The sequence below is a fragment of the Squalius cephalus genome (genome assembly GCF_949319135.1).
Source record: "Squalius cephalus genome assembly, chromosome: 1".
Lineage (NCBI taxonomy): Eukaryota > Metazoa > Chordata > Actinopteri > Cypriniformes > Leuciscidae > Squalius > Squalius cephalus.
Window position 1 is genome coordinate 10,036,408 of NC_137122.1, and position 27,007 is coordinate 10,063,414.

A 27,007-nucleotide genomic window follows, 5' to 3' on the forward strand; every position below is an offset into this window, starting at 1 on the left:
TTTCAACATCTTACTGATAATTGTATTGAGAATAAACAATTAATACAAAAAAATAACATTTCCCTCCTAGTGTTGTTGTTATATAGCAAAAAAGCATCAAGACCTGATGCGAAGTCATCTGAATACAGGTCCAGTAGTAAGTGATTTTTTTGGGCAGAAAAGCACAACTACATCCATCAATACAACCAGCAGGGACAGTGCAGTAGAAGCAGCCGGTGGAGTAGCCCCTCTACCATCCACTCCTTCAGTCCAGTCTTCTAATCCACATCAGGCAGCCAGCAAGGCCACAAGCACCATAAAATCATTTATCAGCTCTAATCCAACACTTCAAGCAGATATATGCTGGGCAACAAAAGTTGTAACCAGCCACTATTCCTACAAATCATGTGAGAATGCAGCAGACGTTTTCAGAACCATGTTTCCTGATAGTGTCATTGCAAAGCAGTTTACTTGTGGGGAGAGAAAAGCAGCATACCTCACCACATTTGGGATTGCTCCTCATTTCTCTTTACTAATGAAGGCCAAAGCCAAGAAAGAGTCTGAATATGTACTTCTGTTTGATGAAAGTCTAAATAGGGAAATTAAGAAAAGCCAGCTTGACATGCACATACGATTTTGGGATGGTAACCAAGTAAACTCAAGGTACCTAACATAATTTTTCATGGGTCATCACACTGCAAAACAAATGCATGAGAAGGTTGAAAAAGTGTGTTCGGATATAAGCTTCCAGAACCTGATTCAGCTGGCGATGGATGGCCCAAATGTTAATTTAAAGCTCTTCTCACTGGCCCAGCAGAACATTGAGAAACAAACAGGCAAGAAAATGTTAAATGTTGGAACTTGTGGATTGTATATTCTACACAACTCCTTCAGAGCAGGGTGTGCATCCACAGACTGGGAGCTGGGAAATGCTCTGTCAAGCCTTAAATGGCTATTCAAGGATGTTCCAGCTCGCAAGGAGGACTACACAGAAGTCACTGGTTGCACATCCTTCCCTCTTGACTTCTGTAGTCATCGGTGGCTGGAAAATGTGGAGGTGGCTGAGCGTGCCCTTCAGATTTGGCCCTCTCTGAAAATGTACATAAGTGCTGCTAAAATGAAAACTGTAACCGAACCACTTACAAAGTCTTTCAAGACGGCTGAGATGGTTGTGCAAGATGCCCTCTTCCCAGCAAAGCTGAACTTCTTTCTAATGGTAGCTAGGGAAATCACACCATTTTTAAAGTTATACCAGATGGACAAACCCATGCTGCCGTTTATGTGCGGTGATCTCACAAATATGCTGAGGAGTCTAATGGAGAAGTTTGTCAAGCCCAGTGTCATGAAGGATGCAACTACCCCTGTAAAGCTTCTACAAATTGACTATGCTAACTCAGTCAACCACATAGATGTCACCAAACTGAGAATCGGATTTGTCACAGAGCGAGCCCTAGAGCACATGAAACAAAACTCCTCTGAGAAGCTGATCCTGGAGTTCAGACAGAACTGCAAGCTGTTTTTACTGAAGATGGTGTCCAAACTGTTTGAAAAGGCCCCACTTAAATATCCGCTTGTTAGAAGCCTGTCTGTCCTTGATCCAAGGGTGCTCCTCAAAAGCAAAGAGACAAGTGTCCGAAAACTCAGCACTGTTTAACGACTCCTCGTGGAATCTGGCCGCATTGAAGAACAAAGCTGTGATGACATTCTGAGGGAGTTTGGCCACAATCTGATGTGTGCGTCAGATTCCTTCAGGAATTTCAACCCACAGATGGGAAAGTTGGATGAATTCTACCATGAACATTTATCAAACAAGGCAGAGTTTCACCATCTCTGGGAGGTAGTAAAACTCATCCTTGTCCTCTCACATGGTCAAGCCTCTGTTGAGAGAGGGTTTTCTGTTAACAAAGAGGTGATGGTGGAGAACCTGAAAGAGCATTCTCTGATTGCTCAGCGGATCATTCATGACCATGTGAACCATATTGGAGGGCTGCTCAACATAGTCTACACGAAAGAGCTACTCCTCTCTGCAGCTGCTGCCAGACAGAAATATCACAATTATCTGGATGACCAAAAGCGTTGAAAACAAGATGAGCAGACTGCTCAGAAGAGGAATGGAGTAATGGAGGAGATAGGTGAGATCAAGGCCAAAAAGAAGAGGATGGAGGAGGACATAAGGGTCCTCCTGAAATCTGCAGATAGTAATGCAGAGAAAGCTGAATCGGTTGGAAAACTCAGCTTCATCTCGAAATCAAATTGTCTTCGCAGAGCTGCAAAAGAAAAACAAAAAAGTCTGGAGGCTGTAGAAAAACAGCTAAACGACAAGCTGATGGAGCTCAAAGACACTCCTTCATAGGTCCTTAACATACAATGTTCTGTTTAACCCCTTGCCCAGCAGGGATCACCAGTGATCCCAAATTCTTGTTGTTCAAAATTCATTACTCTTTAAAACATCACACTCTTACTTGATCTGGACAAACTCAGCATCATAAGGAAGGTTTAAGACTGCAGCTTCGATATTTGACCACTGTTTATGATTTAAGTGGTTTGCAGTGACATTAATTTCTTAATTTATGCCAGGAGTGCAAAATAATTCATCTGTAACGATCGTTATTTTGAATAGAAATGATCACTCACAAAACATTCATTCTCGTCTTCTCCGGTTTATTTGTGGTCAAATACATATAATAAACAGCATCCGCCAGGGTTATTAGTCCAATAGTGCGCATATTTGGAGAAAAATTATTAATTATCACATGTTAGTAAAATATTTTGATCATACAGAATAAAAATTATATTCATTTTCCACTTATACGATCTGAACAGCTCAAACAGCTAACGTAGCTAGATGTGTATCTCCTCTTCCTGATTTGCGTGACTTTTGACCTCAAACTAATACGATTCGCTGTACAGCTGTCAATCATCTGACGTGCTTCAACGTGACCTCTTCTGCATGATGTGTCCTGTGTATACTTCCTGATTCTGCACATCCGTGATAAACAAAGTGAAAGTGACATCTCTTCACCGAACCAAGTTCTAATAAATGCACGATTTAAAGGGCACCTATTATGCCCCTTTTTACAAGATGTAATATTGGTCTTGGGTGTCCCCAGAATGTATTTGTGAAGTTTCAGCACAAAATTCCCCACAGTTAATTTATTATAACCATTTGAAAATGTCATTTTTGGGGCCTGTTTTAAAAAGAGCTGTTTTGGTCTATACCACTTTAAATGTAAATGAGCTGCATATCCCCGCCCTGCTGCTGGACCTAGATGATGAAGAGACTCCGGCACAGAATAAACACGAATGAGAATGGACTAAACGTCTCGGAATGGTTGTTTGATACATTTATGTACTTACAAAGTTTTAATCGCGTCCCCTTTGCAATTATGGATGTGCAACACACACACACAAAAACTTTCGCGCATTTTTTTTAAACTAACTTACAAACACGCTTATGTGGCAAATATGAGAAGATGGCTAACGTTACAGAACCAGAAAACAAATGCTGTAGGGAGATAGACGTTTATGAGAGGTATTCATTTTACATTTGTTATTGCTGTAAAAAATAATGTACGTGACATAAAACAGTCTGACGTTGTTTGGTGAGACATCCTATGACGACGACAATAAATAGCTTTAGACGCATTTGTTGTTGAACTGGCTGACATCGATTGAAATGACTATTTGCTCAAAAATAATAAAATACACTTACTTCTTCTGGAGGTGACGTTGGATCGCGAACAGTATGAGCAAAAACCATACACATGCACACTTGAGGATTAACTTTGACCCTCGTTCACTAAACAGTCAGTCAGAACATGATTCTCGTATTTAGGAAGTTTAAGTGGCGCCTTTTCTTCATAAATAAAATCCATCCGCTGCGTTTTCAGTGGCTCTGATGTCAGTGAAGACTAGTATGTCCATTCTTACATCCCACAACGGAAGACCTACACTTCTTAGGAGACATTACCGGCTGTCGTTGAAACAATGAAGGATGCAGATCACCGAGGGCGGGGTCTATGCCAAAACCAGATGTCAATCAAATCACGTCGGTGGGGCTTAGCTCATTTCTACGTCACAATGAGGAAAATCTAGAACAGGGTGTTCTGAGACAGTGCTTATGATTTATTGAGATAGTAAAAAAACTACTGGGTGGATTTTTATCATTCTAGGGTGGTTTTGCTCACACACTGCCAACACACATTTATGTTCAAACACCATGTAAAAGTGAATTTTGCATAATAGGTGCCCTTTAAGTATGTGTGTTTTGTGTGTTATTTTCGTGCGATTTGGGGTATTTTTATATGAATAAAAAATAAAGGTAAGGATAAGCATAGCCCATAGCTTCCGGAATATGATACAAACACTCGATGGTGTTTAAAAGCGACCTTTAAATAAAAGTGTAATATTAATAAATTAATTTGCTTCATGTAGCTTGAGGCTAACTGTTGTGCTAATGCACCTGCTACAGGAGCTTTCTATTCCATAATATATATATATATATTTTAAATAATTCGCATTTAAAGTTCCAATAATATTTTTTGTTGTTTGTTTCCTAACAAGGCTTAAGTTAATAGGTGGATTATTCGTCTATAGGGGGTTAAATTATTTGTAAATGGCCAAGCATTATGCCAGAAGAAAGGCTATAATGGCTGCATTCAAACAAAAGAATAAGGATAAAAGAATAATGAAGATTAAGTCTCATACCGGCAAATGTGTGAAAGGTTCGTCGATTTAAATGAAAAGAACATGAATGGGGCCAGACATTAGTCAGAGACAGTAAATGGGTGTTTAGAGGGCAATAAACTATTTGGTGAGAAACTTGTTTGCCTTCTCTGAAAATTCTCCAAATCCTCCCCTGACATGGTCTCACAATAGGCTTCATAAAATGCATAATTTTCAAGATATCATTCTCAGATTTGAAATGAAGCATTACCACAGTTGTGGCTACACTTTAGTTGTGGTTATAAGTTGCTATCCTAAATTCACATAATATTTTTATACATTTAATAAATATATTCTTAATATTTGTTGTTTTTGTTTTTATGTTTGAGCTTATATATCTCAATATTAACAACAGTCTGGTTAATTTTGAGTCTTGAACAGTAAACTCTCAAGGGTTGGCTTTCTAAATATATGTTGGTTATGTGTCTATTTGGAATGACTTATCAGCAGCAACCTTTTTATTCTGGGTATGTCATGTATGCAGCACTTGCCAAAATTGGGGGTGTTGAGTTTTTTTCAACAGAGGGCGAATAAGGCCACTTAAGTTGATTTGTTTCGTTTTGCAGTACTTTGTGTTGCAGTATTCTGTGTTGTTTGGTGTATATTTTGTTTTTGTTTGTTTTATTGTTGTTTTTTTCAACAGGAGTGGATTTAGTCCACTGAAGTCAACTTTAAGTTTATTACTTGACTTGTTGAGTTGATTGTTAAATTAAGTTAAATATGCACTTTGAGGTTATAGACCATATACATAAAATGCAACCTTTGGCCTAATCTTTATAACGCACATGTAGCACTTTTGGCCGCATATACTTTTGCACTATTTTGTGTTGTTAATTCTGTGTTTGACAACTCAAGTTGTTTTGATTTGCACAATATTGTTAAAAAAGGTCAATGAGCTGAATCTGATTGACTGTCTACCTCAAAGACGAATGTTTGCATTTTTTTTTATATTTTCAATACATTAATTGAAAGTGAAGTGAACCTGTCAAGTGATTTTGTTTGGGGTAATTGTTTTTACATTGATTTAGACAGGTTAGATAGTAAGCAAAGTCTACTTAGACACTGATACATTTTGAAAAATAAAACTTGTGATGTGCTTAAATACATGATCCTTCTGCTATTACGAAACACAATTTTGGCTGTTTATAGCTTTATCTCTTTTAATGCGATAAAAACACTAAATATTAATTTTGACTATGTATTGGTATGTAATTTACGGTGGTGTAAGGTGCTGGAAAAAGCTGTAAAATGGACCTTGAAAGTGCTTGAAAAGTGCTTGAATTTGATCTTTGAAAAGATGTACGAACCCTGCGTTCTGTATTTATGGAAAAAACCACCGGAGGAAAATAGGGGAGGGTCATGTCTTTTTATTCTTTGTTGAGGGGAGGGTCATCCAACTTTTTTTAGTCTAGGGGGAGGGTCACCCAACTTTTATATTCATGAAAACAGCAACATTTTAAAGTGGCTTGTTTGCTGCATATCTTTTACATGTAGCTCCATGTTGCTCTCGCGGTATCAGCCCCCCATCTATATCAGATGGGTCTGACCCAACACAAATCCAGTTTAGCGCTGTTTGACAGTGTGCGCGCACTTCTGTACGCGCTCAGAAAAACTGCATCATGTCAGAACAGTAGCAGGTTTAACATTAAGTGACATGGCATCTGACGCACAGAAGCCAATGGCACATGTCACTATAGCCTATGCGTATTGGCACATCCGGTCTTCATTGGCATGTGCCAGTGGATAGTGGCATGTGTCACTGACATTATTGGCATGTGCCAGTGGTGGATAGTGGCATGTGTCACTGACATCGCGACACACTCGCGACACACTGACATGACACCTGACTGACACCGAGTCGCGGAACATGTCACCGTGTTGCGACAGCTCCAGTAGCGACTGACAGATTAATCGAACACCTATAGCCTACTGACGTAATTGTGGCACAAAATCATAAATAAATAGCCTAATTTTGTGATATTTAAAAGATCAATTAAACGAATTAAAGTGCATTTTTTTAATTATTATTATTATTATTATTATTATTATTATTTATTATATGTTGAACTTGTGTTTGTAAAAAAGCTGCCGCAGAATGTGACGTCATTTCACGACCGTTGCAGTGTCTGTAGAAACTTCACAAGCTCAAAGTGTAGAGTGACCGCAGCTTTAACTAGATTTAAATTAACTATTTTATTATATTTATCTGTGTCCTACATGTTTCACTCAACCCTATTACTCCTTACATGATTTTCCTCCTTTCAAAAACTGAGGAAAAACAGCAAAACACTGCTGCTTCAGTGTATATGTAATGAGTGATTATAATCAAGGTATTCATCAATATTTTTCCTTCTAAATATCAAATAAGTTGAATGACTTCTGAGAGGATTTTACTTTGTTATAGAAGTTACAAGTGTGATTACTGAAATGTTCTTTTCATGTATTCTCTAATGTCTGTATTTGATATCTGATGCAGTAACAGTGCTTGCGTATTTAACTCGGCTTCAAGAAATTAAATATGGAAATGTTTTGTGTTTAAGAAAGGTCTTCAACGTGTTAAAACATATAGGGGTCATTGAAGTCTATAGTTTAAGGGACCATTTCTCAGTTAAAGCCTTACTTTCCATTTAAACTAAAGTTTCCTATCCTGAGAGAAAGAACTTGTTATCTTGATGTTTTGAGAGGACTCTCCTGTTTATAGTTAGAGCCTGGCCAAATCCAACCTTGGAAAAGCTGTGTGTCGGTGTGTGTGTTAGTCTTCTTGCTTACAGGTTAAGAAACCACTGGCATTGTTGGAGATTGACTGAGTTGTTGTTCGGGACATGCTGGCGCCCAACAATGCAAATCTGAGAACTGGAAGGTCACGACGTGCCTAACTTCAGAGGTCTGAGTGTCAGATGCATAATGTATGGAGATATGCTTCTGTCTATCTGTATATGTGTGGAAAATTACTATGTTTTTCTATTTCTTAGCCAATGAGAATCATTTAACCTGTAAGCAATGACGTAGCTTAGACCTTGGAAATGGTATATCTGCTGTGTGTGTGTGTGTGTGTGTGTGTGTGTGTGTGTAACTGCTGTGATCTTTGTAACTGTAAGCGGGGCGTCCTACGAACTCCTGTGTGAGTCTTGAAGATGAACTTCTGCTGATGAAACTGCAAACTATCTTCAGTAAAACTTTTCTTCAATTTATTATAATTCTGACTCTGGGTCGTCTTTCAAACATCTGGTCCTTGGGTCCTAGACTGTTAACCCCTAACAATGGTTTCAGGTTATCCTACACTGAATAACCAAATGTAAAAATGAAACACGGCTTATTAATTCTGATTCCTATTAAAGCTACAAAAGTTATTCAGCCAAGAGCAGGGAGTGATTTTCTCTTTATCTTTTGTTCATGACCGCAGTTATTACAAGCCGTTTCGATACGCATATCGCGATATATGCCTCTGCGATAGGGCTGAACGATTAATTGGATTTGCGATAATATCGCAATATGATGAAACGCGATTTTTGTAACCGCAATTAGATTATTTTCCAAAATCGTTCAGCCCTACTTTGCGATATTTCAATATTCAATATATTGTGCAGCCCTACTTAAAACTGTGACACCCAGGAAGTGACATCATCTGGGCTCTTTCTACTGCATGATGGGAGGACAAGTAAATAATCTCAATCCATTGTCTCAGTTTTGACACAAACTGAAGCATTGACTGTATTCATCAACCCTGTTACCAAAGTTACTGTAAGAAGAATCTCTATAACTATGAATAACTTGTATGATATTTGACAAATACAACTTTATCAGTAACTTGGTGTTTAATGACTATTCCTAAAGAAATAACAATTTTGAAAATGACAAAAATTCTGGTAACATTGTTGCAACATTTTATTTCTCCATTTAATAAACGAACCATTCAGTCAGATAGGTTTTTGTTGTGAAAGAAATACAGTTTCAATTTCAAGCATTTTATCCAAAATGTAAGCACTTTTCAAACCTTGAAAACACAACATCAAAATTCAAGCACTTTCAAGGATTTCAAGCACCCGTACGAACCCTGCGCATAATTTGGCCTTTTCCTTGCATTGCAGTTTTTTTCTTATTCTTAATGCGATCAACATTTGATGTGTTTGAGGAATTTGACTAACATATAACATTCTACATGCATTCTGCTGAAATGAACGAAATGACTCGAAAAAGGATTCAAAGATCCGAGTCAGTAAAATAATCCGAACTTCCCACTTCTAGAAGTGACACTTGGCTCTTTCTACTGCATAATGGGAAGACAAGGAAATAATCTCAATCCATTGTCTCAGTTTTGACACAAACTGTAGCATTGACTGTATTCATCAACCCTGTTACCAAAGTTACTGTAAGAAGAATCTCTATAACTATGAATAACTTGTATGATATTTGACAAATACAATGTTAGAAATGAAGAATTCCAACACGAAAGTGCCTTTGGTCTTCGTCTTGAATCAGGCATATGAATGAACAATTAACCAGCACTGGTGGAGCGTAGCTCAAACTCACAAAACTCTAAATATGAATATATAGCAAGAATATGAAGGGAGTATTTGGCTTTAGCCAATCAAACCATACATGACATCATGTACATTGTATAACAAATCTATAAATGGTCAATATCCTGCTAGATATCCTTCTGTGCCTTGTGGTCCAGAAGGCTATATAATGCTTACAATAGGTTGCTCTCCTCCAAGTGAAACACTGCAGTCCACAGTAATGGATAACAGATGTGCATTACATACATAGAAAGGAATCCAAGCGTCTGCGTGCTTAACCGTTCTATGGACAAAGCTGAGATTTCAGATAGTAACACTATAACTTCTAACACAATTTTAACTTGGTGTTTACTGATTATTCCTTAAAAAATGACTAAATGACTAAAATTCTGGTAATGTTGTTGCAAATTGGGAACCAGATATAAAATAAATGTCAAATAAAACATAAAATAGTATTTAGCTTGATCTGATGTTGACAATCAATATGCACATTTCTCAAACCTCCCTTTACTGAACATTTGTTGAAAACAAACAAAAAACATTCTGTACCGTTTCATAGTTTAACTGTTTATCTAAATGTGCTTGAATGTTTCTAACATGAATGATCTTCAGCATCATGAATGAATGAAGAATAAACACCAACCTCTTTGTTCTTCAGGATCTTCAGTGTGTTTCATTCTGCAGGGTTCTGGATCACTCATGTTCTCACTGTCCTCTTTAATAAACTCAGTCTTTGCAGATTTCAGCTCTTCCTGATGCTCTGATGCTCGTCTTCACTTGTAGCTGATGGGAATTTACAGCATTTATTGGGGAACTGATGTGGGAGGAGCTTCACTGACAAAATAAAAAATAATAATATCAGTTCCTGAATTTGTTTTTATTCTAATATCACATCTAAGCATTTATGTCTGTCTGAAGTAAAGTAACTGATGCAAATTTATATCTTATGTTATGGCTAACCAGAACACTCTCCTGCTTTTTGCATTACAATATAGACAGAAAATAGAAATGATAAATAATATAAACATCATAATGTCTCCCAAATATTAACAATGTTCAGAAAAAGAAAAAAACAGTTGAAAGTATGGACACAGAAATAAACATATATTTTTGAGCAACAAATACAGTCTGCTGACACCAATGAAATGAGCTTTAAGTGCCAATTTACAGGAGATCTGAAGACATCAGCATAATAAATGAGGTGAAAACAGGAACTATTGTCATGAAATAAAGAATGTTTTCAGCAGATCTGTTAATATTGATGAGCCTCAGACTATCAACACTCATTCAACAAGCCATTCAGGATCATCAGCAGATCATCTCACTTTATTCTGAGTGTTTGCTGTTAGAAACACATTATTTGAGTCAGGATACATGATAAAAGCCTGTAAAACTGCTCTATTGAAAGAAAATACTGTTGCTTCTCACCATCTGACACAAATAAAACATAAAACCAAACCAAACTTAATTAACCACCTCATCTAAATAACTACAACAGCATAATGTTAATATCTAAAATATATTTTGCTTTTCTAGTAATTACAATCATTGCAATAATGTTCAAAACTGACAATGATCCTAAAAAACTCATGCTCGCTGCTGCTGCACTAAATGTTTATTTCAGAAGGAAGACGCCAGAAAAGACGCACAAGTATCGCTGTGATCGATGAAAACAATACAGAAATGAGTCTGTCGCTTAATCAAACTCTATAAAGTGTGTGTGATGGTTGAGTAAATATGAGAAATAGCGCAAACTGCTCTCCTCACCTCAGGACTTCTTCTTCTTCTTCTTCTTCTTCTTCTTCTTCTTCTTCTTCTTCTTCTTCTTCTTCTTCTTCTTCTTCTTTCTGATGGCCGGATCGTGAACGAATCGTTCTTTTGAACCGGTTCTTTTCAGTGAACCGGTCGAACACTAAATCGGACTGAATCGTTTAAAACAGTTCGCGTCTTGCGTCAGCGCTGATCCACAAATAACTAAAGTTACTCACTTTTGGACATGCCTGACACAGTCCCTCCTGATAAAATATGTTCCCAAGGCTCTGCCGAAAACTGTTTCTTTCGGACGTGTCCGACATATTGAGAACTGATGAGCTGGAGATACTGAGCTTGCGTGTAATTATTTTCCCCGGACGAAATACATGCTACTTTATTATTTTGTTGCAAACCAAAAAGGGTGACAAAATAAAACATATTGGAAATGTTTATGACTTAATTACTGTATTATCACTGTATGAGTTTTTGAAACAACTGGTGGAGTGAAAGTATTAAACTGTTTATTTTTAAAAAAAAATTGTCTTAAATGGCTGTGCATTGTTTTAGTTGAAGATGCTGTTGAAGGCTAAATGAAGGGTGTTTTATGATCTCAATAAGGGATTTTCGACAAAAAACAACTGAGTTACAGTATAGGCTGTTTTAACAGGAAGCAAGGGTGATTTATGAAATTCCAGTACTGTAATTATAGTTAATGACACATTCACAAATTTAGTTTGTATTAAATAAACTGTTTTAATGAAACTGTCAAAGTGTTTCAAACAATACACCATTCAAATTTAACAAAGAAGAATTGTTGAAAACTAGTGCACTTGCACACTACACTGTATTTAACTCAGGCAATGCCTGTTATTATCTTGCATTATCAAAAAGAAGTGCACTTGCACACGTTTAACTCTTCAGGCAATGACTTATATTGCATTATATAAAAAAGTGCTCTTGCACATTTAACGCTTCAGGCAATACCTGTTGTTATCTGTAAATAACAAATGTCATTTTGAATTATCAAAAAAAAAAAAGTACAAAAACTGTTTTAAACCAGTGCAGTGAAAAGACAATAAAAGATACACAAGTAACAATATGCAACTTAGTCATTTGACCCTCTCTTTGGTATGTTGTCTTACAAGGGCAGGTTTGCATACAGAAAAACAATCTGCTTAACTTTGTTTGGACTCAGTCTGTTTCGTCTTTCTGAAATAATCTGACTTGTTTTGGAAAACACTCTCTCTGAAGGCACAGAGGTAGCTACTATGCAAAGTCTCTTTTTCATCACTGCTGTTAACCCTTAATGGTTAGAAAAAGTTCTGGCGCTGCTCGAGTGGCTGCCTGTTGCTGCAGCTCCCGTTTTGTGTATTTGTTTCATACATTCTAAGTGTTTGTTGATCGTTCTATCAATTACAGTCGAATGGATATCTTGTTGAGTTGCCATTTTCTCTGCTTATTTTTGGCACTTATGATTTTTTTGCCGGGACACTTTGCTTATGGGCCTAAAGGTAACGTCAGGCCTATTGTTTACCTTCGCGACCAGCTAATTGCGCTATCCAAGCCTTCTCTACTGCAGCCCGATGTCAGTTCCTCGATCCCAGTGGAACTGAAAAGAAGACGAAGGGGTTGTAGAGCCGGCGCCGTTCGGAGAATAAGAAGGAGGAAATATAAACCTTTTCTCCCCTCTATTGTAATGGGGAATGTGAGGTCCCTGGCAAATAAAATGGACGAGTTGAGCGCACTGACGAGGACACAGCGGGAGTATCGAGAGTGCAGTGTTATGTGCTTCACAGAGACATGGCTGCAGGAACATATTCCCGAGTCCAACACCACTGTCTCCGGCTTCCAGACGGTACGGGTGGACAGAGATCGCTGTCTGAGCGGTAAGAAGAAAGGAGGGGGGATTGCTGTATTTGTAAATAACAGATGGTGTAATCCTGGACATATTACTGTGAAGGAACGTTTCTGTAGCCCAGATATTGAACTGTTAGCTGTGAGTCTACGTCCATATTATCTGCCGAGGGAGTTTACTTGTGCAATCATTATGGTTGTTTACATTCCACCGTCAGCTGATGCTGACGCGGCGTGTGACGTTATCCATTCAGTCACCGCTGGATTACAAACAAAACACCCGAACGCTTTTATTGCAATCTCTGGAGATTTTAACCATACGTCTCTCTCTGCTACTCTCCCAACATTTCAGCAGTATGTGAACTGCCCCACCAGAAACAAAAATACTTTGGATTTACTGTATGCTAATGTTAAGGACTCATACTGCTCTGCAGCCCTTCCTCCTCTTGGAAGATCAGATCACAATCTGGTACTTCTTAACTCCACATATACACCAATTGTTCAAAGACAACCGGTTACTTATAGGACTGTGAGAAGATGGACACAGGAAGCGGATGAGGCTCTGCAAGGGTGTTTTGAATCCACAGACTGGGAGGTACTCTGTGATCCCTATGGAGATGACATAAGTTCCATGACGGATTGTATCACAGGGTATATTAATTTCTGTGTGGATACGGTCATACCCTATAGGAGAGTGAGATGTTTTCCTAACAACAAGCCATGGATAACCAGCGACCTAAAGGTGCTTCTGAATAGGAAGAAAAGAGCTTTTAGGCAGGGGGACAGAGAATTAATGAAAACTGTACAGAGGGAGTTGAAAGTGAGGCTGAGAGTCGGCATGGAGGTGTACAGGAAGAAACTGGAAAACAAGCTCCAGCAAAACAACTCAAGGGATGTATGGGCGGGAATGAAGACTATCACAGGGTTTAAGGTGACTGGTAACCAGGCTGAGGGAAGCCGGGATATGGCTAATGAGCTGAATGTGTTTTTCAATAGGTTCAGCTCACCCCTAGCCTCCCATGCTGCCTGTCAAATTGGCCACACATCACCCCATGGTCTTCAGCTGCATCCTTCTCCCCCCTCCCTCCTATCCACTTTCCCCTCTCACACCTCCTCAAAGATCAAAATTGGTGATTCACATGGTGCCACCTCCACCCACCCTTCAACATCATCATCTATCTTCACTGCTGAGAACACCATGCCACCCTCTATCTCTCCCACCCCCCTGTATGTCTCTAGCTGTCAGGTTAAGAGGCAGCTGGTGAAACTGCATCAGAACAAAGCCCCGGGACCAGATGGTATTAGCCCCAGAGTCCTGAAGGTATGTGCTAACCAGCTATGTGGGATTTTACAACACCTTTTTAACCTCAGTCTGAGTCTGGCGAAAGTTCCACTAATGTGGAAAACAACTTGCCTTGTTCCAGTGGCTAAAAAGTCTGCTCCGTCTGCTCTCAATGACTATAGACCGGTTGCTTTAACCTCACACATTATGAAAGTTCTAGAGAGACTGGTTCAGGCCCATCTGAGACCACAAGTTACTGCCTTCATTGATCCACTGCAGTTTGCCTACTGCCCTGGGGTGGGTGTGGAGGATTCTATCATCTACTTGCTTCAGCGAGCTCACTCTCACCTGGATAGAGCTGGCAGCATGGTGAGGATCATGTTCTTTGACTTTTCCAGTGCTTTTAACACGATCCAACCGTCATTGCTGCGTGAGAAGCTTCAAGTGATGCAGGTGGACACTTCCACAATTTCCTGGATTATAGACTACCTGACATGCAGACCTCAGTTTGTGCGACTAAGGGGTGGTGTGTCTGAACGAGTGGTCAGCAGTACAGGAACACCACAGGGGACTGTTCTCTCGCCATTTCTCTTCACGTTGTACACGTCAGATTTCCAACACAACTCAGAGTCCTGTCATCTTCAAAAATACTCAGATGACTCTGCAGTTGTTGGGTATATTAACGGTGGAGATGAGACTGGGTACAGAGATTTGGTTGATCGCTTTGTGTCGTGGTGTGGGATAAACCAACTTCTCTTAAACGTGACTAAGACAAAAGAGATGGTGGTGGACTTTAGAAGGACCAGGAAAACAACATTAAAACCCATTTACCTGCATGGAGAGGAGGTGGAGGTGGTTGATCATTTTAAATATTTGGGTGTGTACCTCGACAACAGACTGGATTGGAAACGCAACTCTGAGGCCATCTTCAAGAAGGGCCAGAGCAGACTCTATTTCTTGAGGAAGCTCAAGTCTTTTAATGTATGCAACAAGATGTTGTATATGTTTTATCAGTCTGTCGTCGAAAGTGCAATATTCTTTGCAGTCATCTGCTGGGGCAGCTGCATCAGAGGCAGTGACAGTAAGAGACTAAATAAACTAATAAAGAAGGCTGGCTCTGTGCTGGGGTTTGCTCTGGAACCTATGGAGTTGGTTGTGGAGGAAAAGATGTTGAAGAAACTATTTAACATCATGGACAACACATTACATCCGCTGCACAACTTGGTGGTTGGGCAGAAGAGTGTTTTCAGCTGGAGACTACGGCAACTCTGCTGTAACAAGGACCGGTACAGAAAGTCATTCCTACCCACTGCAATAACAATATATAATAGATCTTCTCTGGGTAGATAAGAGAGTATGGACATTAACGACAGAATAGAGAAAAACACATGAATATATGGTATATGATATTTAAACTGCACATCTTGTGTAACTATTTTATTTATTTATTATTATTCTTAAGGATTTTTATACAGTATAGGTCAATGTATGTTATATGTAATATGTCTGGTATGTATTGTAATTTGCTGCTGTGACATCACAATTTCCCCTTGGGGATTATTAAAGTCTTTCTATCTATCTATCTATCTAGACACAGCACCCCTGCAATCGCTGGACAACTTTGTGCAGTCCCCTTGCAATCAAAATGACCTTGGATGCAGTCACAAATCTGTTTCAATAAAAACACAAAAGAACTAAGTCAGATCTAATAAGTTGGATGCAGTTTGTTTTTCCGGGGCAGCAACGGAGTGTAGGAAGTGCGGTTGTGTGTTCTGGTCGTTTCAGTGACGAATGTTTTATTAACAAGGCTCAGGTCGACGCTGGATTTGCAAATCGTTTGCTATTAAAACGTGGAGTGGTCCCAGTGATAAAAGACCCCATTCATAAGTACAACTGGATCAGATTTCTGTCTTTTGCTGGAAATCAAGGACTACCGCTTGACTCTATAGCTCCGCCTCCAGGACTTCGGCTTTTTCCGGAGAGAATCGGAAAGCTGTATTTTTCTATTATAAATATAATAAAACTAAACACTTTTTGGATATATTAAGGATGCACTACTACTCTATAGGTACTCAAGATTAACATGAGATTAGGTGAAACTGTGCATGTTATGTACCCTTCAATCATGTCCCATTCGTCAAGTGTCAGGGTTGGAAAGCTGGGGTTTACCAGTGCAATTGTAGCAATGATTGCTTCCTTCTGCAGCCAAAATCTGTTTAGCATGTAATGCGTGGAGTTCCTTCTTGTAATTACATCCGGCTTGAGCCTCAGCTCTTCAAGGCCCATTTGTTTTGTGTTGCCTTTTGTCTTTCTGTTGCAACAGTGCTTCTGTTGACATACTCAACAACACTCTTGACTTTTGTCACTGTCCCTTGAATGTGTTTTAAGCTTTCCCTCACAATCAGATTCAATGTGTGGGCAAAGCATGGCAAGTGCTTTCATTCAGCTTTCTGGAAAGCTGCTTTCATGTTGCTGGCATTGTCAGTAACACAAGCAACCACTTTGTTTGTGATTCCCCACTCTTCACATATCTTTTTAAGTTCGGCTGCCAGATTGTCAGCAGTATGTCGGTCAGTGAATGAAAAGCAGTCAAGAAGAGGTGATGAAAGAGTAAAATGTTCATCGATAAAATGTTAAGTGACTGCCATAAAACTTGTAGTTGTCCGTGACGTCCAGGTATCAGTCGTCAGACACACAGCAGAGGCATTGCTGACTTTCACCTTCACCTCTTCTTTAATTCTGGTGTAGAGCTGTGGCATCAGAGTGTTTGATATAGTCTTTCGGTTCGGTAAAATGTATGATGGATCAATTGCCTTCGAGAATCTTCTAAATCCAGTGTCACCGACGATTTAAAAGGTTGAAAATCCATAGCTATCATTTTAACTAACTCCTCATCCACTTTGCTTTGTTTGACAGGGCCAATTGGTGTTCTCACAAAGCTTGTCATCTGACTTTGTCTCGTCCTTTGGACACTGGTGCCAGATGAGGACGCAGTAGAGGCAATAACAGAGGAGACAGCAGCCGTAGAAGCACTACTACCTGATTCTGATGCAGATTCTGCAGATTCTTGCCTTACTTGCACAAACAATGCAGCTGGATGTTTTGTCTGAAGATGTCTTCTAAAATCTGAAGTTGTTTCTCCTTGGCCTGACAAAATATTGTTTCAAAGCTTGCACTTTGCTATTGCTCCTCTTTCTGGAGGTCATCTTCAAAAATGGCTTCTTTTTCTACCTGTCTCTGCCTTGTTGTTAGTGAACTCTGGAGTCAGAGGTGTCAAAAGTGGTGTGGCTTAAGGTACCCTAAGTTCCAGTAGCACCTCAATGCAGAACACGAGATCCGGGGGGCGGAGTTGGATCCAGATATAAGGGGTGGAGATTGTATAGGTTTAGGGGTGGGTTTAGGGATTAAGGGGTGGAGATGGGTAGGTTTAGGGGTGGGTTTAGGGATCAGGGGGTGGAGACAGGTAGGTTTAGGTATATGTAAGGTGGGAGGAGTTGGATTTTATCCGACTCCTCCCCGTGGATTTCATGTTCCGCAGTGAGGACCATCTCCTAAGTTCTGTAACAGTATACAGCAGCTGTGGGGGAAGGGGTAGTTCATGCCCTTTGAGGTAACACCCAGTCTCCCTTGGCAACAGGGGAGAGCCTTTAGTAGAATAAAAAGCCTAGCCAAGAGATAACAGTTTTCTCTATATTCCTCTTAATATATCCTTTTAATTTATAATTATTTATAATTTATCCTTGCAAGTATTTTTAGGCATTTACTTTAATACTGTAAAGAAAAAAACAAAATGTAAAATACAAAAAAAAGTTTATTGTGCTTTTCCAAATATACACACAAATAGCATAATAGCAAACAGAATATATACTGTACACACAAGAAGCTACATATGGAACATGAACACAAATAATTGAACACAGATTTAATTAGGCTATCTAACTTTGAGAAATATGAATGTTGTTTATCAAGCATTACAGCAAAATAATTAACATGAAAGCACAACTGCTACATTTTAAAGGTTTGAAACAATAAATGTTTTGTAAAGCTGTCAAACTAAACATTTAGGCTATTTGTGTTAACAATGCATGATATTTTCAGGAACAGCTTATTTCTAAATAAGTTAATTAAAGTACAGCAAGAGCGGTTCGCAAGCATATGGAGGCGCCAGCTCTCTCGCGCCGTTTTGCTACAGCGATTCTCAAGAATTGTTGCAGTTTCGAATCACCAGTACATTGAACCGAAAACTGTTTCTTTCGGACACGTCCGACCATCTAAGAAACCGATGATCATGAGTTTATCCTGACTGAGCATGCGTGAACGTAGTACCACAGTACGCAGACAGGCACTGGCAGGCAGGCAGGCACACACAGATTATGACAGTGACAGCACTGCTGAACAGAACTGTTTATTTTGGATAACTATTTTATTTTGGACAACTGATGCTGTGCTGCTGAATAGCCATGTAAGTTTATTTAATAACAAATAAAACATAGTGGGGTAGGCTATGCATAGAAAGTTATAGGCTATTAAACAATTAAGCCAAACATGAAAATGAATTGTACTATTGTGAATGCAGGTTATATTGTAAGTTTTGTATGAGCTCCATCCTGGTTTCTGTAAAAAGTTGATTAAGACTAGTTTATTAACTATCATAAAGATATGTAAAACATCCACGTTTGAACATTAGTGCCTGTATTGGACAATTTAGTTGCTAAACTTAAATGAAACTTATCCAAGATGATTATTGTTATTATTTAACTACGTTATTTACAAATTACTTTATTTAAATGTGTTTAAAGGGATACTTCACTTTAAAATGAAAATTCTGTCATCATTTACTCACCCTCAAGTTGATTCAAACCTGTATGAATTTCTTCTGCTGCACAGAAAGATAGATATTTTGAAGAATGTCAGTAACCAGACAGTTAACTGGAACCATTGACTTCCATAGTAGGAAAAAAAATGTACTATGGAAGTCAATGGTTCCAGTTAACTGGTTGGTTACTGACATTCTTCAAAATATCTATCTTCCCATTGGGCACCTAGAAATAAGAACAAAGTATAAGACATGAGGACTGGGAATGGTAACTTTAGATGTCCAGATGGCCAGCTGGCATCTCACTTTGTTGCTTGTCAATAAAGTTAATTCTTTTGACCTGGAACTTCGACTCTGAGAGCTTTTTTGAGACCTGAACCAAAAAGGACTTTGACCACAACAGACGCTAGTCACGTAAGCAGCACAACGCATGCGTGTGATCCTGACACATGAGCTGTCCAATAATGAGGCAGCATTCTGACGTAGATCCCAGAAACACTGCAGTGTGTACAACAACGTGTGTTGGAGAAGCGTGTGCAGAGCAGAGGTGCAGTAAATGAAGATATAAACAAACCCAAGAATTTATGATTTCTGTGCTTTTCACATTCACAATGTAATGTGTTTTGATTTATCTACAGATGGTGCCCAACCAGAATGAGACTTTTACCGCCGCCGTTCCCGCGGCGGCAAAATTGGGATGTGTATTTGCTGCCTTTTACCGCTGAGTGGCGCTGTAATCACAGACTTTGAAAAGTGTCAGTTTATTCTCTTTATGACGTAATCTGCCGCGGCAGTAATCTGAGCTGAGGTCACAGATAAATTCAAGATAAATATTGTGGTTAAACAAATTCAAATTCATTAAATTTAAACAAAGTAGACACACGGTAACATTGTGTGCCCAGTTTTTCTATAATTTAGAAAGGTTATGTCAATAAGTTACTTGTCATTTACTTTGTGTTATTTTAATGTGTTTGTAGATTTATTAACTGAAACATAACAGTGAAATAAATTAAAATAATTTACCGTAAAATTAAAACATTTTCAGGACTTGCAGTTACTAACCGATGTTAGTCGGTTTAAGCATTCTTTGTTATATTCAGAATTAAATAGGCTTACATGTTGTATCAATTGAATTCTTTAATAAATAATCAACCACAATGCATATTACTGCCGCAGCAAAAATAAACCAGTCGAATTTCAAAGTCGTTCGCGAAATGACTAGGCTATACCGGGTGCCGCAAGTGACAGGGCAAAACAGCAGCAACTGCGGCATTTTAAAAGGTAAATTTCCTATCTGTTTATTTAAAAAAAAAAAAAAAACATGGCGCAAGATCTTGTAAAAAAACAACAACCGTTTTTCATTATTTGAACAAAAATGAGACTGATTGAATATGTAAAAATCTAAACAAACAAAGCAGAGAATAAAACAAACTTTTAGGGAAAAAATATAGGCCTATTATGCTACAACAGAATTGGTTAACATTAACGAAAGCAAAATATGTAAAAATACATTTCAAACAAACTAAAACAAAACAAATTTGTGGCCGAGTGGTAGGCTATAGCCTAACTTACGTTTCAATAATTCAGATGACACGGGTTCTAATCCCGAACAAACATGGGCTACTTTTTTATTATTAATGCAGAGAGATTTGATAGTTCTAAAATATTGCTACACCATATTGTTTTTTTCTCCTATAGCCTATATTAAATATTTTATATTTATAAAATAAAATTACCATTAATTTCCATTTTACATTAGGGACAATTTTTATCCAACAGAATGGCTGAATTAACATCTGCATAATAATAATAATAATAATAATAATAATAATAATAATAATAAATAAATAAACAGCACAAGGTCTTGTAAAAACACTTTTTTTAATAATTTTTTCGACACATAATTTCGAGACAGTAAATTGCTAATGTTAAAAAACATAAGCAAATAAAAAAAGAATATAACAAACTTTTAAAACAGAGAAAATAGTAGACCTAGGCTATTCAGACGATAGCTCTGTGGTCAATGCATTAACAATAGTCTCTCGGAGCTTCAAACGATCTGAGATCGAATCTCAGTGTAGCCGACAGTGTTTGTGTTTTTCCATTCTTGATGCTTAAATATGCATCTGTTTATTAAAGTCAATCATCTTGTTTAATTATCAATTTACAACATAAATTTGCTACATTCCAGTTGAGCCGCTGCAAAGACGACACATCTGATGAGGAAGACTGTCAGCCGATTGCACCAGAAAATTAAGATGATGAAGCTCATCTTTAATCTGCTAAAAAGAAATTTGTGTGTGAATCATTCACGAGATTGAGATGACTGACAGTGATAACCGGCCATAGCAACGGAAGACATTTTTCAAAACAGATCGAACAAATCAGAAAAATACTTTCAATACAGTATTGCTTTCAATTAAAAAATAAACAATGAAAATGTAAAAGAAAAAGAAAATTAATTAAGTTTGAAAACCCATCGCACATTTCAAGGTATGAATAAAGTGTCGGAACAGTTTATTTATTTAAACAGGGTTGCATCGATAGAGTTTATTCCCTTTGTGATGCAAAATAAGAAACACAATCTTATTCTTGCAACATTTTAAATTTCTATTGTCAAAGAAATTGCAGCTAAATTAAAAAATTAAAACGGTACAAAACGAAAAAAGTTCAAAGCAACATAAATTAAGAACAGGCGTTTTTCTTTGTCTCTCTCGCTCTGGATATTTTTTTAGTAAGTTTGGTCTCCCTCACTGCGCGCGGCGGGTCTTTCTCGAAATTAAGCATTTCAGCGTAAAAAAACACCATACAGCTGATAATACTGTATATGTCGCAGTGTGTCATCCACACAAATCACGAAAGAAAAAACTGTAACAAATAGCTTTTGTTCCTTCAAAGATAGCCTACAACATGCCTTGCTGAATTCACCTCACAATAAAACGAGGTGGGTCGCGAATTAAAGAGCTCTGTATCTGCTAAATTGAAATTGTGTGTGGAAAACCTTTAAATACAATCAATAAAACTACAATATATAATTTAATAAGATATAGGGCCTACTGTACATAGGCTATGGACTTTTGGAGATTTTGAGATTAATCCTTAAAATAATTTTGCCTTTGCCTACTCATCAGGCTGGCTCCGACACTCTCCATATGAAAGACGGAACATTAACACCTCTGTCCTGCACCCCCACGATAAAGCAACTATTGCCTTCTCCAAACCCCCCACAGGCTAGCTGAGTTTGCAAAACAAAACAAAGAGTTTGCCACTCGTCGTGGTTTGCCAAAACACTTCATTATAAACTTCAATATTTCATTCAAAACAATCTCAAAACGCTTTGTGACATTTTGAAAAGCCGTGGATGCATTACTGCCACTGGAACCATGAACGCAAATACTGGTTCTGATTTTATTGTTTGTCGTTTAAAAGTCATATATATATATATATATATATATATATATATATATATATATATATATATATATATATATTAACAGAACTGCTTTTGAAATTACGATTGGAATCATTATAGGTTACAGAAGTAAAGTCATTGTATAATAGGCTATTTGTTGCTTATTGTAAAATGGAAATGCATGGTGATTTTATTTTGTAAATAGGCTATAAGCAAAAAACTATGTTTTAGAACTAGACAAATCTCTCTGCATCAACAATAGACTATAAAATGCATTAATAGGCTAATATAAAAATATCAGTAGTCCAAGTTAGTTCGGGATTCGAACCCGTGTCATCTAAATGATCGTAACGTAAGTTCAACCACTCGGCCACGATTCACTCGTTGCGACATGGCCTAACGTTCCAGTCTTCATTCAAATGAACGCGCCGCCGCGTTTGTCGAACACTAATTCAACATGCCAGAAAAAAACCTGGCTTTGGAACAATGCATAGCGCCACTCGTCGTCGTGTGCCAAAAAAATTACAATAGTTTAGTTTAATTTATTTCAGTGTTAATGTTTGAGTTAAAAAAATCCTCTACAAATTAAATTAACACAAATTCGGCTACAAGAGTCCTTTATAGGCTAAGTAAAAAGCAAAGGGCTTACAGTCTTAATATTTAGGCTACTTTGCTTAAATTCGATACATTTATTTTCAGTAGGGCCTAATAAATTTGTAGGGATGTAATTTCAGTATGCTTCACCAACGCTATGTATTCAATTAAAGTTCCGAGAGGTCTGGTATATATTTCCTTCCCAGCTGACACAAAAAAATCACAACTTGTGCTTGCTGCGAACGCAAGTTATTTAAGGTGTCTCAACTGTACACAGTCTACCATACAGTGTGAATTCGTTACAAGGTTTTATTTAATTAAATTAATGTGCAGCAATTTGTACAAATAGAGTCTATATGCCTACTATACTGTTGTAGCCATTAAATAATCTCATTTAGTATCATATTTGTTAAAATATTATAATGTTATTTTTTTCCATCTATGTTGAATATGAAAAGTGAACAGCACGAGTAAGATAGGATGCATTATATCGAGAGATGGATATGGAGTGGGTCAGACATGATTTTGACCACTTCATTAAGTTTTGTTTAGTTGAAAACCTTTATTTAAAGTGAATTTCGTTTTCTATAAATTGTATCTTAATTTTAATACATTTTTCATCAACCAATTGCCTGTATTTAATAAGTAAGAGAAGCAAATATAACAGACACTAATCATGGAGGCGCCCGCGCGGTCACTTGCGTTGCACGTCAGCTGGAGCGCATCTCATCCTCCTAACTTAACGAAACTCAGCGTATGCCTCACACAGACATGATAAATACATCAAATACACAAAGCTTGAAATGTCTTCAAACGAAATAATTCAAAACGAAAAGAAAAAGGCTACTCTCTGATTATGTCTTTATGTGCATTTCTCTCTAGGTGCGTTCACTACAAATATGGCGATCGTCAACTTCATCTTTGCAGTCGACACTGTCAGAAAACACTAGTTTATTGATAAAAATCAATGCACGCATCACCGGATTTACAAATACACATCTTGCTTGTTGCACGCACACATATTATGTCGAAAAAACGAAATATTATGTTGAAATAACATTATTATTAATAATACATCTTTTAGAATATTTGATTAAATGCTAATTGTTGCGCTTGTTCAATTTAATAAAATTAAAACTTTAATTGTGATAATTAAAATAATTGAAAATTAAATATTTAGTGGCCAAGTTTTGCTAATTTAGGCTATTATATAGGCTAGTATATGCCTATTGCCTATATTAAGTAGGTCATATTAAGACAAGGCATATATTAAGTTATTTTAGCTGTTATGAGAAAAATAAATCTAACGAAATCTAAAATCTAAATCTAATAAATCTAAAAAAAAAATCTAACGCCAATTCAACATGTCAGAATAAAACTTGATTTTTGAACGATGCGTAACGCCACTCGGCCTGGTGTGCCAAAACACTACATTTTAAACTTCAATGTTTAATTCAAAACAATCTCGAAACGCGTTGTGACATTTTTTAAAGCAGTAGCCTAGCCTATACATTAAGGGCATTGAAACCAGGATCTTAACTAAAACCCGTTCCGCGTAATCTCTGAAAAATTATACCACACTACTCCATGTATTTTTTTTTTAAGGACTGCTTTTGAAATCACTATAAATTACTATGCAATTGTATCGCTCACGAGAGCTCTTCATTTATCTAATTCCTCAATAGAATAGTAAAAATATTCAGCGTCATTGCTCCTAATATCGTCTCTATTTTTAACTTTTGATTCTATTTTTTCAGTTCTAAAATTGATTCTATCTTTGGTTCTATTCTGTTGTAGCCTAATAGGCCTATTTATATATATGAAAAATATGCCTATCAGGCTTAGGGTTTTATATTTAACCCACTTACATTTTAAAATACGGCTATTGCTGCTGTTTTGCACAATGTCCCTTTGCGCCACCTGGCGGTCATTTCGGGAACGACTTTGAAATGCGGCTGGTTTATTTTCGCCGCGGTGATTTCGCCGCGGCGGCTGGCGCGGCGGTAATAGGCATTCTGGTTGGGTACCATCTGTAATAGCTACATTTTATTAAATACTGCAAAAAAACTAGTTTCAGAGCTCTGTACAGGTCATTATACAAAAACATCTGCAGCGTTTTAATTGGAAAGTTAGTTTACATATTTATATAAATAATAACCATTGGGGAACGTTCTATATTTGGTAACTATTTCTATGTTAATATAAAAAATGTCTATGTTGTTAAAAATAACTATCCTGCAATGTTTTGGGAACATTATATTATTGTTGCAAAAAAATAAAAAGAGCATTCCTAGAACATTATTATTTAGTTCCCAAAACAATAACCAAACAGGAACCAAATACCAATGTTAGGGGAACGTTCTGTGTTTGCTGGGAAGCCCCAGAAGCAAACGTATTAGTTGGCTTTCAGAACTGAAAATTATGGAATTATTCCTGAAGCAAGAAGAATCTGCAGACAATAAAATTGGACAATAACAACAAGCTGTTGATAAAATTATAATGGGTTTAATCAATCATTACTTGAAGTACAAACATTTATAAAAATTAAAACTAATCAGACATATCTCAAACAATGAACGAGTTAATATCAGATTCATGTCTCTGTTAAAAGTGTTATGGCCTCTTCTTCAGCTCCCTTCATTCTGCAGGTTCTGGATCACTGGCGTTCTCTCGGTCCTCTCCTTCCAGGTGCTTTCTGGCAGTTCTGCTAAAAACAAACAAGTTTCATTTCTTACAGACATGATGCAAGAGGAATAATCAATATTTCAAGAACTAAGGCTAATCACATGTAATCACAAAAATAATAGTGATCTTGATCTACTTGGATCTATCTTTATTACCATATTTTTGTTAGATTACTTGATTTATCGGTGGAATAATTGCAGGACCGGCGAGTGCCCTTCTGCCGCTCTAGGCGAAACACAATTGTGCCACCCCTCTATTTGCAACATATACCAGCAACAACATGCCATACATAGCCTATAATGCAAAACCAGCAACAACAAAGACCAATAGTCTATGCTATGCCATACATATAACGCAAAACCAGCAACAACACACAAATACCAATAAGCCATAGGCCTACATATAACGCAAATAGTGCACAACGCGAGTGTGCCAAAAATGTCAACAATATTAAAGTTTATGCAGGAGGCAATGCCTGCTGGCATTTTTCTTTAAGCAGTCATGACAGCACTTTTCCAAATAATCACATTTCAGCTCCTCAAATTACCGTTGCAAATCTCTTTACACCAGGGGTCCCTAACTCCCGGGACATTTGGTACCGGGCCGCACAGAAAGAATAAATAACTTACCGTATTTTCCGGACTATAAGTCGCTCCAGAGTATAAGTCTCATCAGTCAAAAAATGCGTCATGAAGAAAAAACATATACAGCCAAAGTTGCATTTATTTAGAAATTTATTTCGCAAAAAAAAAAAAAACAATGTTACAGACGGGACAGTTCTCTGTTACGGACGCGAGCGCTCTGAAAGCGGCACTAAAAGACTGCTTTAAAACTTTCACTGAGACCTCAAACAGAGAGCACAAAGCCTGTCTTTAAGCCTGGCGCGTGAACTGGAGCTGATCTCATAAATTAACCGAAACTATAAGGTAGCCTATAGTTGCCTCACAGACCTGAGACAAATAGAAAGCTTGAAATGTCTACTTTTAAACAGAACAATTCAAAACGAAAGAAAACAGACTGCTGCTTGTGTAATCTGTATGAAAGAGAGTCAGTAAAATGATCCGAACTTCCAATTACTCAGTCATGATGACTCATGTCTCACTCGTGAGAGCAGGGAGCGTGGGGTGGGGCGGTGCAGCTCAGCAAATCATATAGCCTATTTTGTGAATTGTTCATTCCCGGTTGGCACACATTTTGCCACCCTTACAAAAGTGCCGCTCTAGGTAATTGCCTAGTTCACCCCATATGGACGTGCCGGCCCTGAATAATTGGTAAAATACTTCATTACTAAAAGAATCGATAGCTGCAGCCCTACTTTACTTTTGCTTTAAAAAAGGATTTCATAGAAATTTGGATTTTATTTGGAGTTTCACTACTGAAGTCCTGTT

General features: G+C 37.6%; 1 protein-coding gene across 1 annotated transcript in view; it reads right to left on the reverse strand.

Annotated features, from left to right (window-relative positions):
• LOC307162376 (uncharacterized protein) overlaps positions 1-27,007 on the reverse strand; it is a 176,795-nt gene that overhangs the window by 46,144 nt on the left and 103,644 nt on the right. Inside the window, exon 2 of the mRNA XM_079877628.1 lies at positions 9,868-10,058. Within this exon, the coding sequence (XP_079733754.1) occupies positions 9,868-9,925 (58 nt within the window). The 5' untranslated portion in view covers positions 9,926-10,058. The remainder of the gene's footprint in view (positions 1-9,867; positions 10,059-27,007) is intronic.